General features: G+C 37.1%; 1 protein-coding gene across 6 annotated transcripts in view; it reads right to left on the bottom strand.

Moving 5' to 3' along the window:
- Nucleotides 1-19,467, bottom strand: part of garnl3 (GTPase activating Rap/RanGAP domain like 3) — a 121,563-nt gene that overhangs the window by 58,554 nt on the left and 43,542 nt on the right. For all 6 annotated transcript variants that reach the window (XM_057818905.1, XM_057818909.1, XM_057818910.1 and 3 more), the window contains exon 3: nucleotides 1,586-1,660. In XM_057818905.1, coding sequence (XP_057674888.1) covers nucleotides 1,586-1,660 — 75 coding nt within the window. The remainder of the gene's footprint in view (nucleotides 1-1,585; nucleotides 1,661-19,467) is intronic.

Genomic DNA, 19,467 nt, shown 5'->3' with positions numbered 1-19,467 from the left:
GATACTGAGCATTAACCAAACACCGTTCAGCCTGCCAGGAGCCAGTGTCTCTCATTAAATGCACTTTTGAGCATTTTAAAGTAAATTTTAATTCCATTGAATTAATCCAATGAGTGTTCTCCATTTATTGTGTTTTGGGGGTCATTACTGTTAGATAATGTGTTTTTAATGAAATTAGTATGTGCAGATGTAATTTCTATTGTGGAATTCTTTTAGGTCAAGAAAATTAAGTTGACCTGAATATGATGGGAGTACTGTGCACTCAAAATAAACAAGTTACTGTAATCCAGTTATTTTAGTTAGTTTGAGTACTGCCAACTCAATAAAAACAAGTGACTATAATCCAAATTTTTTAAGTTAATTTGAGTACTGCCAACTCACAATAATTAAGTTAATCAAATCTAATTCATCTAAGTCAACATAAATTAATTTTTTTAAGGCAGCAAGTTTGCATATATTTTTTTAGTAAAGTCAACTTTTAATATTTTACAGTGTACTTGTCCTACAATTTTTGACCAAATCACATAATTTGGACATCAAAAATTCCGGGATGGTGAGGGGCATAAAGATTGTAGACAGAATTTGGAGAGAAAAAATTACGGTTCCCCGGGAATTTGCCAAAAACTTTCCCATTCATTTTTAATGGGAAATGTCCCATTCACTTTCAATGGGATTTCCAATAGAATCTACATTGCATTGTTGCCACTGACTGCCATGTATGTCAAATCTATTGATGCTAATGGACTTGAATTCTATCAACGCCTATGTAACTCAATGCCATTGACGGCCATGGACGTCCAAAAAATTTCCCATTCATTTTCAATGGGAAAAAAAAAAAAAAAAATCCCAGGAAATGACCAGATATCAATAGGACGTGTCCCCCAAACTTCCCCGATTCCATTGACGCTTTTGAAGGGTGCTGCCATTGACGGCCATAGACGTCCAAATTTCCCATTCATTTCTAATGGCATTTACTGCGTTTACTGCCCCTGACGAACATGTTATTCCATTCTATTGGCCCCGATGTACTTGGATTCCATTGACGCCTATGTAAGTTGATGCCATTGACTGCCATGGACGTCCAAAATTTTTCCCATTCATTTTCAATGGCGAAAAAAATAATGTCCCCGAATCAACAGGAAACGACAAGATATCAATAGGACGTCTCCCCCGAACCTCCTCGATTCTATTGACGCTTATGGAGGGTGCTGCCATTGACGGCCATGGACGTCCAAATTTCCCATTCATTTCTAATGGCATTTACTTTGTTTAATGCTATTGACGGGCATGTTTGTCCATTCTAGCCCTGGGCGGGGCTAAGATCTGTATCTCCACACGGCAAAGACCAGAATTAATTTCTCCAGAAATTGCAGTTTCTAGTTACTTTTTATTGTTTTCACAATGTTTTTTTGTATACTGTACTTCAATTTCTATTTATGTGTGTCATTAATTACTCATTTTTTTTCTTTAATGTTGGCACTCATCACATCATTATCAGAATAAAAGATGACAGCAGAATTCCAAAGACGAGCATACGTGGCCCATAGAAACAGGGAGGCATTTATTCGCATTGTCAGTACAGTACCTCATCTGTGGAGCCGTTCTCCACCCTGAAGCGTCCTGCCCTCTGAATGGCCCCGTCTGCATCGCTGGATATCAGCTGCAAAGAGGACACATGCATCAAATTACACACGAGGGGCTCTCCAGAATATCACGGAGGAAGAAAAACATTTTCATTTTTTTGCTTAAATACACTCTTGAAGAACATTTTACTGAAAAGCACTTATACGCTGTTAAAATAAGCATTTTAACTCATTAAATGTCACTGACACTGATGTAAGAACCAGAGTTCTCTAAAAATGAACCATTTTTACATGGCGCACACTTGTCGCGATGACAAATTTTACAAGGCGATATATTGTCTCATAAATTATGGCCGATATGCAGTATTGTCAAATTTATAATAAAAATAGGGCTGTCAAACGATTAAAAATTTTAATCGAGTTAATTACAGCTTAAAAATTAATTAATCGTAATTAATCGCAATTAATCGCAATTCAAACCATCTGTAAAATATGCCATATTTTTCAGTAAATTATATATATATTCTGTAAAATAAATTGTTGGAATGGAAAGATAAGACACAAGATGGATATATGCATTCAACATACGGTACATAAGGACTGTATTTGTTTATTATAACAAAAAATCAACAAGATGCCGTTAACATTATTAACACTCTGTTAAAGCGATCCATGGATAGAAAGACTTGTAGTTCTTAAAAGATAAATGTGAGTACAAGTCATAGAAATTTTATATTAAAACCCCTCTTAATATTTTCGTTTCAATAAAATTTGTAATTTTTTAAATCAAACAATAAAGTAGTAGCCCGCCATTGTTGATGTCAATAATTACTTACACAATGCTCATGGGTGCTGAAGCCTATAAAATCATTCGCACCCAAGCGCCAGCAGAGGGTGGCAAAACTCCATATAACACAATTAACAAGTGGGCATTTCGCTCTACTGTCATTTAAATCTGTCTGAGCAGGACATGTGCGTTAATTGCCTCAAATATTTTAACGTGATTAATTTAAAAAATTAATTGCCGCCGGTTAACGCGATAATTCTGACAGCCCTAATTAAAAATAATAAATATTTCAAATAAAAGCACCCACAGCCACAAAGCATAGTCAGTCATTTGAAAGCTAGCTAAGTGAAGAATATGAAATAGGTGAGAAACCCGATACTATTTTTTTCTCTGCCAATTAGAGCCAATCAAAATTGTTTATTTGATCCAAAATGTCTGTCACCTTGTCCTGAAAAGTGTGCATGTTAGCAATTTTGAAGCCCAATTATTCATTGCCAATCAGATTTTTCATAATGGTTGTCATTTTAAATGGATCCACGGATAGAATGCACTTTCAAAGGAGCACTAAATGTGAATATAAAATAAAATTCCCTGAGTGTTTCTTCAAACTATGTCATTTCAAAATAAAATACTTGGGCTTAGCCTCAAACGGTATCAATAAATAAATAAATGAGGATCTAAGTCCAACAAAAGAAAAATTGGCTAACTTGCATTGCAAAAGTCCGCTAACGTAAATGACATAAAATTTTTAAACAATGCTCTTAACAAATCGCTCACAAAAAACAGCTACATATACCTATTACCTAAATTACGAATGCATTTAAAAAAACATTAGCTCAAAGAGAAACATGTTGGTCTTTACAGGGAGCAGCTGGATTCACCCATGTTAAATGAGTTATGTTATATTCACTGCTTCCACTGGAGGGCAGTAAATGTGTGTGAGATTTCCGATTCTTTGATTATTCGCAATCCGGCCGCTGAAGATTCAAGAACGATTCACAAACATCCATATTCGGTTAAATATGCTAAGTAAAACGGAACTAAAACACAGTCAGTGCGGTCTTCGGGACGTACTGAGGAACGGACCGAGAGTAAATATCCACCACAACTCATGCCGCTAAATAAAAAAACTGCCGACAGCCGCTACAAACAACGCCCAGTTGCTACAAACTTTGCCCACATAATGCTACGGTAGATATCACGTATATATAAAACTATATGCAAAATGACAGACTCGCCGGTGTTAGTAAACAGACGCCTCCTTAAAGCAGTAGACTTCTCAGGACTGCTCTGTCGAGCTGACCTAAATAACTTTTTGTTTAAAATTCTCCTAATTTGTCAAAATCTTGGCTTGAATCTATCTTTAAATGATGAAACCGTTTTAAAACTTTCACATGTCGAAAGTGGACAGAAGGGAAATTGGAATGGGAGCAATTTTAACAACTTTAGCGGTTGATTCACAACATTAAATTAATTGAATGTAGTTTAAAGCTGCTGTTACAGAATGGGGACTTGAGTATTTTTATTTACTGTTTAGAACTGTTAACTTGATACTGAAATAGTAGTTTATTTAAGCCTGAGAGGATTTTTGTACAATTTTTGTAATTAATGTACGAAACATTAAAAGCAGCTAATACCTGGGGGGGGGGGGGGGGCACATCAATAACTGAATCGTAGCCTCTGAATCGTAACCATAATTGAATCGTGAGGTGCCCCAGTATTCCCACCTCTAGAGGGCATTGTATCCACCAAAACCAATACAACTAAATGCAAACACTTTCAAAGCAAACCATAATCCCTTACGAATTTGACATTTTCTAAAAATTTATTGACGTTACTTTTTTAGAACACGCATGAATTTCAGTCTCGGTGTTAAATGTTTCAATTTTTGAGGACACTATAACGTAACTACAATGGGAACTACATGTGCTGTCTGGTAATTTTCCTTCAAGTCTTTTGCATAAGCGGATTTTAAGGGGGGATCAACTACAAGCAATGGTACGGGGCCGAAACGTGTCATTGCATGTAATTGACTTTCCTATATATATATATATATATATATATATATATATACATATAAAGCAATAAAACTGCAACAAAAATGAATAAAATTAACAAAAAATATAAGCTTTGCATATAATTTAAAATATATATATATTAGAGAAAAACATATTTTTAAGAATTATTTTTTTCTTTGAATTTTTTTTTTTTTTTAATTGAAGCAACTTTTTTGGGGATTGAATGATTTAGACACAAATATACTAATCATAATATGGCCCGAACACAAAAAGGATTGCTTCAATCAAAGAAAACGTTTTAAATGAAATTGTTCAAATGCAAATTTTTCAATCTTAAATATTTTTTTGCATTCAAAAAACTTTTTTCTATGATTGAATTTTTTCTTTTTTTGATAGAAGTGATTTTTCTTTTTGAAAATCTATATTTTTTGAAGCAACTTATTTTTTGATTGAGTAATAAAGAGAAAAATGTCCTCGCCAAAATTTGGCCCAAACACAAATCAACATTACTTCAATCAAAAAGTTGCTTCAGTCAAAAAAAACTTGACTTCATCCAAAAAAAAAAAAAAAAAAAAAACAATAATCAAAGAAAAATAGCTTACCCGTGCATTTTTTTTTTTTTTAGTTTTTTGAGTTTTAAATTCATTTTTTTCATTCAAACACATTTTTTTTAATTGAAGTGACTTTTTTTGGTTGAAAATATATATTTTGACCAACTTTTTTCTGTTTTTATTGAAGCAAAATTTTTTTGATTGAATAATAAGGACACAAATCTACCTCCAAATGGCTCCGCCCAAGGGATACAATTTTTGACTGGGATAACTACATTGGCACGACACCGGCGGGCGTACCAAATTCAATGGATGACGATCTTGGCGAAAAGTATTGCCTAAGCAGCCTGATTTAGAATTCCCCTCAAGAATGATGGGAAACAAAAAACGCTCATTGTCAACTTATTATTTTAAATATTCTTGTAAGTTAATTTTATTGCTGACACTGTGTTTTAGAGTCACCAACATATTGTGCCCCCAGCCCCAAAAGTCAAACTCCGCCTATGGTCTTTTGTTCTTTTTTGCTGGTAGCGATGTGAAATTGGTCTTAAACTGTATTCATTATGGTCTTAAAAAGTCTTAAATTTTGGCTTGTTGAAACCTGCAGCGACCCTGAATATTACCACCACATCACCCTATGTTGCTCATCACTTTTTATTCACTTTATTCCCAATCTGTGTACACTGTAACTTGTGTTTAAAAAATAAATAGTCGCATTATTGTACTTTTGCTTTATGTTTGTTATGGCGAAGCTTTAAAGGATAGAAATGTAGGGAAAGACTTGTAGTTATTAAAAGATAAACGTTATTTTGAATTAAAATAATATGATATTAAAACCCCTATTGATGTTTTCCTTTTTACACAATTTGTAAAATTAGTTTAACTAGTAAGTCGCCATTGGTCTACTTAGAGCTGAAACGAATACTCGAGCAACTCGAGTAACTCGAGTTTAAAAACTGATCCGAGTAATTTTATTCACCTCGAGTATTCGTTTATTTTGACAGCTCTAAGCATCACGTTTTGCTCGGACAACTTTTCATGCGAGACAACGCGCTGATGTTATGTGCGTAGAGGACGAAGCAAAAAACAAACAAACAAACAAACAAACAAAAATCTTACTGCAGCAGACAGCCGCTACACACGACGCCGACGTTGCTAAATACTTGCCCGCACGATGCTAGTTGATAGCAGGTAGCGTCTGATGCTTCTCATAGAGATCACATGTATGTCGAACTAGATGCGACATGACAGACTCGGCCGTGTCTGGGCAGCGTTAGTAAACCGCCGCCATCTTAAAGCAGTAGAGCGCTAAGCGCTAATAAAGAGCGCTAAGCGCTAATAAATGAGATTAACGCTACTGTCACAAGCTCACGTAACGTTAGCCCTGCGGAGGGCTAGGTTTCTATTAATTATGACCACTGTCGATGCGTGGCTAACATGTCTTACATACAGGCTTTAACATAACATAGCGTTGTGGAGTGATGAGGGTGTAAAATAAAAATGCAATAATGCTAACTATCAATTTTAGCTCAGTAGTCATTGCTGGATAAAACACCAAGTAGCACTGGTCCCTAATGTGCTCCAATACAGCCTGTATCATACATTTATTTTGAACACTGCAAAACTCAAAATCCTATCAGGACTTACAGTTTAGACTAACTTAAAACTTAACTGGAACTTAAAAATGGCTTGACACAAATAGAAATTCAATTGAAACACGTGGGGAAAAAATCCTAACTTTTCACCTAAAAATATATGTTTTATCCGATTACTTGATTAATCGATAGAATTTTCAGTCGATTACTCAATTACTAAAATATTCGATAGCTGCAGCCCTATTGTTGACGTCGCAGGGCGATGACGACAATGATTCCCACCAAGACAACTCTTACCAGGTGTGTGTTTTATAGTGGGCATGGCAGCTTTAAACACTCATCAGTGCTTGGGCACACGCCTGACTTAAATAGTTTGATAAAAATTGGTTTCAATTGCTCCTTAAGTCTCCTTAGGACTTAGGATGTCACTGTTTGCATGCTAGCTTCATTAAAATAGGAAACCCTATAAATGTTTGGGTGGTGTAAGTTAAAGAAGACACTGTTTTTACATCTGTGTGATTTTGACAAAGATTAGATCACATTTGATGGTGATTTCGTGCAGAAAGGTGAGCAATTCCAAAAGGTTCACATAGTTTTCATACCACTGTATTTCAGAAATTAACTTGGTGGATGGCAGTGAATGAGTTAATCATGTGTATGAGTAGAAATCTATAAAGATGTCCTCTTTCATACACATACAAGGTATTGAGGAGGCTGACACAAACACGCACGGCAGATCATCATCACAATTGCGGAGCATGTTTGGTCACCAGGCAACTGGGCGTATCACATGTGCCTTTTGACCAGCAACCACCCCCCCTCCCTCCTCACCGCGCACCCTTCCCGACAGAGGTCGTTGTGAAGATACGGCAAGAAAGACGAACAGCTTAACAAAGGCGACGCGTCTGTGCAACAGATGGTGTGGAAACAGGTTGATTGTGATGCAACGTTTCCTGCATTTCTCATGACAAACTGAGGGATTTGACAAACGGGCCCATCCTGACACCAAGACATCGTGTATTGTACTTATATGGTACAAACAGTCAAGTAGCATCATTTTTGAAGAAAATTCATTGTGTTGATATGTATCGATGACTAGCTATTTTGAAAACTGTGTTTTCATTTCAATCCCTCAATTCCATTGGAAATCTAAAAATTTATGAGTACTAGGGCTAATCAGTGATATTTATCAACAGTTATTTTGAACATTGATGAATTGTTTAGTTGTATTGTTGACCTGAAAATTGTCCAAATCCTCTTTTGCAGACTTAACACTTTCATGCACATACAGTGCCTTGCAAAAGTATTCGGCCCCCTTGAACCTTGCAACCTTTCGCCACATTTCAGGCTTCAAACATAAAGATATAAAATTTTAATTTTTTGTCAAGAATCAACAACAAGTGGGACACAATCGTGAAGTGGAACAAAATTTATTGGATAATTTAAACTTTTTTAACAAATAAAAAACTGAAAAGTGGGGCATGCAATATTATTCGGCCCCCTTGCGTTAATACTTTGTAGCGCCACCTTTTGCTCCAATTACAGCTGCAAGTCGCTTGGGGTATGTTTCTATCAGTTTTGCACATTCTTGCCCATTCTTCCTTGCAAAACAGCTCGAGCTCAGTGAGGTTGGATGGAGAGTGTTTGTGAACAGCAGTCTTCAGCTCTTTCCACAGATTCTCCATTGGATTCAGGTCTGGACTTTGACTTGGCCATTCTAACACCTGGACACGTTTATTTTTGAACCATTCCATTGTAGATTTGGCTTTATGTTTTGGATCATTGTCCTGTTGGAAGATAAATCTCCGTCCCAGTCTCAGGTCTTGTGCAGATACCAACAGGTTTTCTTCCAGAATGTTCCCGAATTTGGCTGCATCCATATTCCCGTCAATTTTAACCATCTTCCCTGTCCCTGCTGAAGAAAAGCAGGCCCAAACCATGATGCTGCCACCACCATATTTGACAGTGGGGATGGTGTGTTCAGGGTGATGAGCTGTGTTGCTTTTACGCCAAACATATCGTTTTGCATTGTGGCCAAAAAGTTCAATTTTGATTTCATCTGACCAGAGCACCTTCTTCCACATGTTTGGTGTGTCTCCCAGGTGGCTTGTGGCAAACTTTAAACGAGACTTTTTATGGATATCTTTGAGAAATGGCTTTCTTCTTGCCACTCTTCCATAAAGGCCAGATTTGTGCAGTGTACGACTGATTGTTGTCCTATGGACAGACTCTCCCACCTCAGCTGTAGATCTCTGCAGTTCATCCAGAGTGATCATGGGCCTCTTGGCTGCATCTCTGATCAGTTTTCTCCTTGTTTGAGAAGAAAGTTTGGAAGGACGGCCGGGTCTTGGTAGATTTGCAGTGGTCTGATGCTCATTCCATTACAATATGATGTGCTCCTTGAGATGTTTAAAGCTTGTTGTATCCAAATCCGGCTTTAAACTTCTCCACAACAGTATCTCGGACCTGCCTGGTGTGTTCCTTGGTTTTCATAATGCTCTCTGCACTTTAAACAGAACCCTGAGACAATCACAGAGCAGGTGCATTTATACGGAGACTTGATTACACACAGGTGGATTCTATTTATCATCATCGGTCATTTAGGACAACAGTGGATCATTCAGAGATCCTCACTGAACTTCTGGAGTGAGTTTGCTGCACTGAAAGTAAAGGGGCCGAATAATCTTTATGTTTGAAGCCTGAAATGTGGCGAAAGGTTGCAAGATTCAAGGGGGCCGAATACTTTTGCAAGGCACTGTATGTACTGTATGTTGAATGTATATATTCGTCCGAGTTTTATTCATTTTTTTCTTAATGCATTTCCAAAATGTACATGATCGGGAAAAATTATCGGGAATAGTTGGAATTGAATCGGGAGCAAAAAAAAAAGCAATCGGATCGGGAAATATCGGGATCGGCAGATACTCAAACTAAAACGATCGGGTCGGGAGCAAAAAAAACATGATCGGAACAACCCTACTAATTACTCTTACATTCAGGTAACTGAGTTACTAACACAATTACTTTTTGGGAGCAGTAATTTGTAACTGTAATTAATTACTTTTTTAAAGTAAAATTAACAACACTAATCTCAATAAAGCATCTCCTTGCTTTGTGCAGAATCGCGCATTTTCCCTTCAAAATTCCTGAATCAAAAGAAACATTTGACAAACTTATCTAATCTTTTCACGTCTCGTTACAGATTCCACATTCGGCTTGCAGCATCTCTTCCTCCATTTAGCGTTCATCCCGTGCATCCCTAAACGCAATCCAGTTCAATTTCCTGTTTCTATAATGCATGAAGCTCATCTTATTGTGACACCCTCTTGTCAATGGGGGCGAACAGGTGGCTTGCTGTGCTGGTAAACAACTGCGTGTAGAATACACAATACCCATATCATAGGCCTGACCCACACATACACACAAAATGACCAGAGTCGTGTATCCGCACCTCCAACCATCGCTGTCATTCTATTGAGGAAACTATTTTCTTGCCCGCCTCCTGCAACATTAAGCATCAAATGGCAGGATAATGGAGGGGAAGCTGACTGAGCCGTGTTTTCTTGCTAGATCTCACTCCGAGTCCAAACGAAGATCGTCAAAGGAAAAGACACACACATAAAGACCCTGAATAATGCAACACAAGAGTGGAGATGCCACGGCACTCCCAGCCTCTCCTCGGCTAGTGGGGGAGGGAATGGGTTCTATGTATGGGAGAAGGCGGGACTTCCAGCGATGATTTTAGGGATGGGCAGCTATTTCCTGGTCGCTATATTTGGCTTAATGGGCAGGTGAGGACTTGAATTCGTGAGCGTTTTACTCAGTTAAATTGTATTGAATGCATCATTCGCTATACCCTATTTCCACTTAAATCCGGCGTTAGAACGCGTGTGAGTTTATCGCAGTGAAAGCCAACTCAACTTCTGCCTAGGTCCAGCCCCCTAAGTCTGTGAGGGCTGTCTTGTCAACTGATGGTGGAGTCTATGTACAACTACTGTACTGCTGTGGCTGCAACACAAGCTATCTGCTGCTAGCCTGTCGCTAATCAGTACGTGAAGGATGGCACAATTTTCAGCGCATAAATGCAAGTGTTACAAGTTTTTTGTTCGTTTGTTTACAGGTGGAAAATGCTGTTTGGCAGGGGAAGACAACTTGATGTGCCTCGCAACAACAATTACTATACGGTGGACATACAGTGCCTTGCAAAAGTATTTGGCCCCCTTGAATCTTGCAACCTTTCGCCACATTTCAGGCTTCAAACATAAAGATATGCAATTTAATTTTTTTGTCAAGAATCAACAACAAGTGGGACACAATTGTGAAGTGGAACAACATATATTGGATAATTTAAACTTTTTTAACAAATAAAAAAACTGAAAAGTGCGGCGTGCAATATTATTCGGCCCCTTTACTTTCAGTGCAGCAAACTCACTCCAGAAGTTCAGTGAGGATCTCTTAATGATCCAATGTTGTCCTAAATGACCGATGATGATAAATAGAATCCACCTGTGTGTAATCAAGTCTCCGTATAAATGCACCTGCTCTGTGATCGTCTCAAAGTTCTGTTTAAAGTGCAGAGAGCATTATGAAAACCAAGGAACACACCAGGCAGGTCCGAGATACTGTTGTGGAGATGTTTAAAGCCGGATTTGGATACAACAAGATTTCCCAAGCTTTAAACATCTCAAGGAGCACTGTGCAAGCCATCATATTGAAATGGAAGGAGCATCAGACCACTGCAAATCTACCAAGACCCGGCCGTCCTTCCAAACTTTCTTCTCAAACAAGGAGAAAACTGATCAGAGATGCAGCCAAGAGGCCCATGATCACTCTGGATGAACTGCAGAGATCTACAGCTGAGGTGGGAGAGTCTGTCCATAGTACAACAATCAGTCGTACACTGCACAAATCTGGCCTTTATGGAAGAGTGGCAAGAAGAAAGCCATTTCTCAAAGATATCCATAAAAAGTCTCGTTTAAAGTTTGCCACAAGCCACCTGGGAGACACACCAAACATGTGGAAGAAGGTGCTCTGGTCAGATGAAACCAAAATTGAACTTTTTGGCCACAATGCAAAACGATATTTTTGGCGTAAAAGCAACACAGCTCATCACCCTGAACACACCATCCCCACTGTCAAACATGGTGGTGGCAGCATCATGGTTTGGGCCTGCTTTTCTTCAGCAGGGACAGGGAAGATGGTTAAAAATGACGGGAAGATGGATGCAGCCAAATACAGGAACATTCTGGAAGAAAACCTGTTGGTATCTGCACAAGACCTGAGACTGGGACGGAGATTTATCTTCCAACAGGACAATGATCCAAAACATAAAGCTAAATCTACAATGGAATGGTTCAAAAATAAACGTATCCAGGTGTTAGAATGGCCAAGTCAAAGTCCAGACCTGAATCCAATTGAGAATCTGTGGAAAGAGCTGAAGACTGCTGTTCACAAACACTCTCCATCCAACCTCACTGAGCTCGAGCTGTTTTGCAAGGAAGAATGGGCAAGAATGTCAGTCTCTCGATGTGCAAAACTGATAGAAACATACCCCAAGCGACTTGCAGCTGTAATTGGAGCAAAAGGTGGCGCTACAAAGTATTAACGCAAGGGGGCCGAATAATATTGCACGCCCCACTTTTCAGTTTTTTATTTGTTAATAAAGTTTAAATTACCCAATAAATTTTGTTCCACTTCACGATTGTTTCCCACTTGTTGTTGATTCTTGACAAAAAATTAAAATTTTATATCTTTATGTTTGAAGCCTGAAATGTGGCGAAAGGTTGCAAAGTTCAAGGGGGCCGAATACTTTTGCAAGGCACTGTATATCGAGACTACGTGCATTCTTTGATGACGGAAGGCTCGACTTACGCTCCACCTCTGTTATTATTTTTCAAAAAGTTTGTGATTTATTGACCTGTTTTGCACATGCACCAATCGTTTTCAATACAACAAGAAATGGAATCGTGTTGTCCAAAAGTTTTATTGCGATCAATATCTGCAACAAAAAATAATGACATACTATTTGGGATTATATGTACATACCTTGTAGTATTTCCTTGTATTAACAAAATCTGTCAGCCCTTCTGCATTTGGCAACTGTAATATTATTTGTAATTTTCCCTCATTTTGGTCACTCAAGTGGCCGGCGTATCAATCTGTAGCTCACGTCAACACAGGCTGACAGGTCGTAACAATTTTGTTCACGAATGATCATCGAAGTGATAAGAAAAATCATACAATTTGATCTACGTCTCATCTACGTCGTGCTGAATCCATTTTTGGAGATTCCGTGGGTTCCTCTGGCTTAATTTTGCAGCAACTCATAAGGTTTTTTTCTAAACCGGAGGTTCGAATCAGAAATTTTCCAAGATGGCGCCGCCCATATTTCGCCCAGGAATCTTGTCCATAGCACCACGCTATCCTCGCCATATATTGCAAACATTTTCTGGGTTTTACTCGCAGGATTCATCATGCCATCTCGACATGTAGCGATGAATTGCTCACGAGACTGAGTGGCCCAAAAAACCTTCTGCAAGGATCTTTTGTGAGAGTCAAGGGGAAGAAGTTGTATGCCAATAGAAACAGAAATAAATGTTGAATTAAAGAATGAGCTAAACAATAAATGTTGAAATATATTATTAAAAAGCAAATCAGTAAAAACTGAAAAAAATTAGGGCTGTCAAACGATTAAAATTTTTAATCGAGTTAATTACAGCTTAAAAATTAATCGTAATTAATCGCAATTCAAACCATCTATGAAATATGCCATATTTTTCTGTAAATTATTGTTGGAATGGAAAGATAAGACATAAGACAGATATATACATTCAACATACGGTACATGAGTACTGTACTTGTATATTATAACAATAAATCAACAAGATGGCATTAACATTATTAACATTCTGCTAAAGCGATCCATGGATAGAAAGACTTGTAGCTCTTAAAAGACAAATGTTAGTACAAGTTATAGAAATTTTATATTAAAACCCCTCTTAATTTATTCGTTTGAATAAAATTTGTAAAATTTTCAATCAAAAAATAAACTAGTAGCCCGCCATTGTTGATGTCAATAATAACACAATGCTCATGGGTCGCACCCAAGCACCAGCAGAGGGAGACAAAACTCCAAAAAACACAAGTAACAAGTGGAGATTACACTCGGCTGTCATTTTAATCTGTTTGAGCGGGGCATGTGCATTATTTGCATCAAATACTTTAACGTGATTAATTTCAAAACTTAATTGCCGCCCGTTAACGCGATAATTTTGACAGCCCTAAGAAAAATATTAGAATTATTAAATGTTAAATATTCAAATTCTGTAAAAAAAAAAAAAAAAAAAAAAAAAGATTGCGTAATAAACTTAAATATTTATTGATGGAAATTAGGGCTGTCAAAATTATCGCGTTAACGGACGGTAATTTTTAAAATTAATCACATTAAAATATTTGACGCAAATAACGCACACGCCCCGCTCAAACAGATTAACATGACAGCAGTGTAATGTCCGCTTGTTACTTGTTTTTTTTTGTGTTTGGCGCCCTCTGCTGGCGCTCGGATCCAAATGATTTTATTTTACAATGACTGAGCATTGTGTAATTATTGACATCAACAATAGCAAGCTACTAGTTTATTTTTTGATTGAAAATTTTACAAATTTTAATAAAACAAAAACATTAAGAGGGGTTTTAATATAACATTTCTGTAACTTGTACTAACATTTATCTTTTAAGAACTACAAGTCTTTCTATCCATGGATCACTTAAAGAGAATGTTAATAATGTTAACATTCAACATCTTGTTGATTTGTTATAACAAACAAATACAGTACTTATGTACCGTATGTTGAATGTATATATCCGTCTTGTGTCTTATCTTTCCATTCCAACAATAATTTACAGAAAAATATGGAATATTTTATAGATGGTTTGAATTAAGATTACGATTAATTTTTAAGCTGTAATTAACTCGATTAAAAATTTTAATCGTTTGACAGCCCTAGTTAAAATATTTGACGCAATTAACGCACATGCCCCATTCACATTAAAATGACAGCAGTGTAATGTCCGCTTGTTACTTGTTTTTTTGTGTTTTGCGCCCTCTGCTGGCGCTTGGGTCCAAATTATTTTATTTTACAATGAGTGATCATGGTGTAATTATTGACATCAACAATAGCGAGCTACTAGTTTATTTTTTGTTTGAAAATTTTACAAATTTTATTCAAATGAATAAATTAAGAGGGGTTTTAATATAAAATTTCTATAACTTGTACTAACATTTATCTTTTAAGAACTACTTTCTATCCATGGATCGCTTTAAGAGAATGTTAATAATGTTAATGCCGTCTTGTTGATTTATTGTTATAGTAAACATATACAGTACTTATGTACCGTATGTTGAATGTATATATTCGTCTTGTGTCTTATCTTCCCATTCCAACAATAATTTACAGAAAAATATGGCATATTTTATAGATGGTTTGAATTGCGATTAACTACAATTAATTTTTAAGCTGCAATTAACTCGATTAAAAAAATTTTGTCGTTTGACAGCCCTAATGGAAATATATAAATTTTTGAAATAATAACATTTAAAGACACTACCTGGTCCCCCATAGACAAATAGCTAATAGCATTTCAATCCATTCAAATGTGGGAAATTGGCTTTATTTAAATTTCCTGTGGTGACTAAGCCTGATGCCACGTATGCCAAATAAATACTTTGGGTGACTTATATAGATCATGGATCTCATCAGCAGAGATGTCCATGCAGACTCACGAACCTCCGGGAAAGTGGGAATAATGACGTGACACCACCAGGGTGTGGCCGCCACAAGGGTCCTCATGGGAGGGGTCCGATGTGTCGCAGCACGGCATCGTCTGCTTTACAAGATGATTTATGTAACCCAGTCAGGGGGGCTGCATAGCGAGACCAGAACACCCACCCCTCCACCATTACCTCATTCATTTGATGTGCTTTTTAATGCTTTCACAGCCAATGAGTAGAAGGTGTGTGTGTATTTGCAGTAATTTTCACATTGTATCTGTTGAACTACATAAAAGAAGAAGAAATCATCGATTAAAAACACCCTGCATTGACGGCGATAGACGCCCAATCCATTTTGACTAAAAAATGGCAGCCAATTAATTATTAACCCAGCTTGTTTTCCATGTTTCCCTCCTCAAAACACACCTGAATCAAATAATCAGGATCGTTATTAGGCTCCTTCACAGCTTACTGATGAGCTGATCATTTGATTCAGGTGTGTTAAATAAGAGAGACATGGAAAACAAGCTGAATGGAATAAATAGAATAATGCAGTTGTATGAAAAAAAGTATCTGAACCTTTTGAAATTTCTCACATTTCTGCATAAAATCACCATCAAATGTGATCTGATCTTTGTCAAAATCCCACAGATGAAAATACAGTGTCTGCTTTAACTAAAACCAACCAAACCTTTATAGGTTTTCATTAGAGATGTCGGACCCGATCGATCCGATCACGTCATTTTCAAAGTATCGGAATCGGTGAAAAAATATCGGACATGCCTTTTTTAATATATACCATAATTTTCGGACTATAAGCCGCTACTTTTTCCCCTAATTTTGAATCCTGCGGATTATAGTCCAGTGCGGCTTATTTGTTGATTTATTTGGGTTAATAAATAACACTTTATTGACAGCGGCGTCATACGACTGTCATAAGTCCGTCATAATCATGACATGACACTATCATGGGTGTTAGTGAATGCTTCTTACATGTCATTAAGTGTCATGTTAACTAAGTCCATTTATGTCCATCTTGGATCTTTTACCTCCATTCAAAAGTGAGATCATTTGCCGGATAACACTAAATGACATATGTTATAAGCATTCATTAATGCTCATAACAATGTCGTGTCATAATTATGATTGTGTAATGATATTCTTATGACGCCAATGTCAAATAAAGTGTTACCAAATACCATAACATGCAATTAATGAAACAACTGGAACAGAAACTGAAGAAATAATTAGCACAGAACATGAATTTTGATTGTTACGTACATCTGTAGCACTGCAATGCATGCTAGGAGGCATATTGGATGACAACAGTGTTGACAGCAGGTGGCTGCAGAAGTTGACTGTCTCCCCCAAGGGAGCAGTGATGGCCAAATGAAGCTTCTTGAAGCAATGAATTCATGGTGGTTCATTTGGTCTTATGACAGTTTGTATGATGATGCTGTAGAATAAGGTGTTACCGGTTAATATCTTTTGGTGTATGTATCCCATAATTTAGTGGGGACAGCTGCAGTTTATAGTCCAGGGCGGCTTATCTATGAACAAATGCTGTTGTCATGCCAAATTTGGTGGGTGGCGGCTTATAGTCAGGTGCGGCTTATAGTGCGAAAATTACAGTATATATATTTTAATTAAATCGTTTTCTAATTGTATTTAACGTTACAGACATAATGTGTTACACTCTTCCAGAGTCTTTAGTTTAAGCTTAAGGTAGGGTTATCAAATTTATTGCGTTAACGGCGAAAATTAATATTTTTTACATTTATCACGTTACAACATTTAAAGCAATTAACGCATGCGCTGCACGACCCACTCACGCATTGTCGCATTCATTCTATAATGGTGCCGTTATTCCCATACAGTATATAGAACTAAAAGGCAGAGTTAAATGAGTAGAGAGAATTTTGGCAGCCATTGGAGCCTTTTTTAAAATGGCTAAAGCCTTACAGTCCCTCTCCCAACAATTAGAATAATCGTGGGAAGCAATGTGGGGAAGAAAGGTAGTAGTTGATCTTTTTCTTAACACCCTATGTTATTTCCCAACGCGGAGAAGATATATCAATTGGTGCCCCTACGCACAGTCATGGTTGCACTTCCCAACATGCATTTGGGCAGAAGTTAAATGGCTACAGTATCATTTACTGAAAGCTCAACAAATACACTAGATGGCAATATTTAGTCACAATATACAAAGTCACATTTATCCTTTAAGAATTACAAGTCTTTCTATCCGTGGATCCCTCTCACAGAAAGAATGTTAATAATGTAAATGCCATCGTGAGGATTTATTGTCATAATAAACAAATGCAGTACTTATGTACTGTATGTTGAATGTATATATTCGTCCGAGTTTTATTCATTTTTTTCTTAATGCATTGCCAAAATGTATATGATGGGGAAAAATTATCGGGAATGATTGGAATTGAATCGGGAGTAAAAAAAAAAGCAATCGGATCGGGAAATATCGGGATCGGCAGATACTCAAACTAAAACGATCGGGATCGGATCGGGAGCAAAAAAACATGATCGGAACAACCCTAGTTTTCCTATTTTAATGAGGATGGCATGCAAACAATGACAGAAGGGTGAAAAATAAGAACCCTCTGCCTAAGGTGGTGCCTCTCAATTATTTTCTGTTATGCCCCCCACAGGAATACGTAAACGTTCCGTGCCCCCCCCCAACTCTCTGCCGCTACTTTTAATATACTGTATTCAGTGTTGTCAGTAATGCGTTAGTTAGTAACGCGTTACTGTAATCTGATTACTTTTTTCAGTAACGAGTAATCTAACGCGTTCATTTTCCTACACCAGTAATCTGATTAAAGTTAGTTTCCTTAGTGTCTCTGCGTTACTATTTTTTCATTGCCTCATAACGTATGTAGAATGAAGAATATTGTAGTCATGTACGAAGAGCATTTTGAATAGAAAATGCTAAAAGGTTCCCGGTACGTGTTTCCATGACAACCTCTTAGCCATTTCCTGTTTTGGTCTCGTGTCACATGTTGTGGGACTGAGGCGGGTGGACATTCGCGCCGAGTGTTGAGACGTTACGAGGGAATGTTGATCTGTGGATATCCATGAATGAAAGTGAGTATTTTTCCTTCATTCTGGAGGGTATCAGCAAAAGGTTGGACCCACTACATGCGCGGCCGTAGCAACGACGGGCAGTCATTGCTCCAAGTTGGCAAGCTTTGTTTACATCATATGCGTGTTGCACATTTATGCCGTGAGGTTAGGTGTTCGTTTAGCATCTGCGGGATGTGTTGCAAGTCTGATTGAGTGTAAAGTGCTTAGTTGCCGCCACGTTTTGTAGCCAAATTGACCGCGTGTGTGTTGAGAGGAGTACTTCCGGGTTGTGCACGCGCATCCGCGCCCGCCACCACCTTTGCAATTTTGTGCAGTCAGTTTGCATTGTTTTACATTGGCACTGATATGCTGTTCACAATAACCCGAAATTCAGAAATTTTGACATTAGGCTTAATCTTAGAGTTAGCGGGGTTTAATTGGTCGGTGGAGTTGATTTCAACAAATTCCAAGCAGTTTGTCAGATATTTGTTAGTTTCAGGGCTCCAGAGTGGCTAAGCTAGCGCGAAATTCTAATATTCCACTTTAAATTCAATCATCGGAAAGTCAATTACATGTGATGACATTTTTCTGTTGTCATTCTTATGTTGAGGCGGCAAAGGGAGAAAAATGGGTAAAAAGTAACTGATAGATTATTTTTAAAGTAACTTAGTTACTTTGATAATGAGGTAATCAGTAAAGTAACTAGATTACTTTTTTGAGACGTAATCAGTAATTAAATTACTTATTCAAGTAATCTGTGACAACACTTACTGTATTATCATTTGTATTTAAAATTCTTATTATTATGAGTACGCCTCTGCATAACACTGTTCTTTTTATCATTAAAGAAAAAAACTAAACTGACCATAAAATGTAAAAAAAAAAAAAAAAAAAAAAAAAAATACATACAGTAAAAATTACACTCAAGATACATTTTTAGACCGTTTGATACTGAAAATTAAAATCTAATAAAATCAATAAATAATAATGAATTCAAATTGATTAGCAACATTAACTCATCAGGATAATATGCCAAACAATTAGACCGAAAAACCCAAAATTAATAGAACAAAAACGACAGT

The sequence above is a fragment of the Corythoichthys intestinalis genome, chromosome 17 (genome assembly GCF_030265065.1).
Source record: "Corythoichthys intestinalis isolate RoL2023-P3 chromosome 17, ASM3026506v1, whole genome shotgun sequence".
NCBI classification, from domain to species: Eukaryota; Metazoa; Chordata; class Actinopteri; order Syngnathiformes; family Syngnathidae; genus Corythoichthys; species Corythoichthys intestinalis.
Note: the sequence above shows the minus strand (reverse complement) of the source record. Positions and strands in the feature narration are given on the sequence as shown.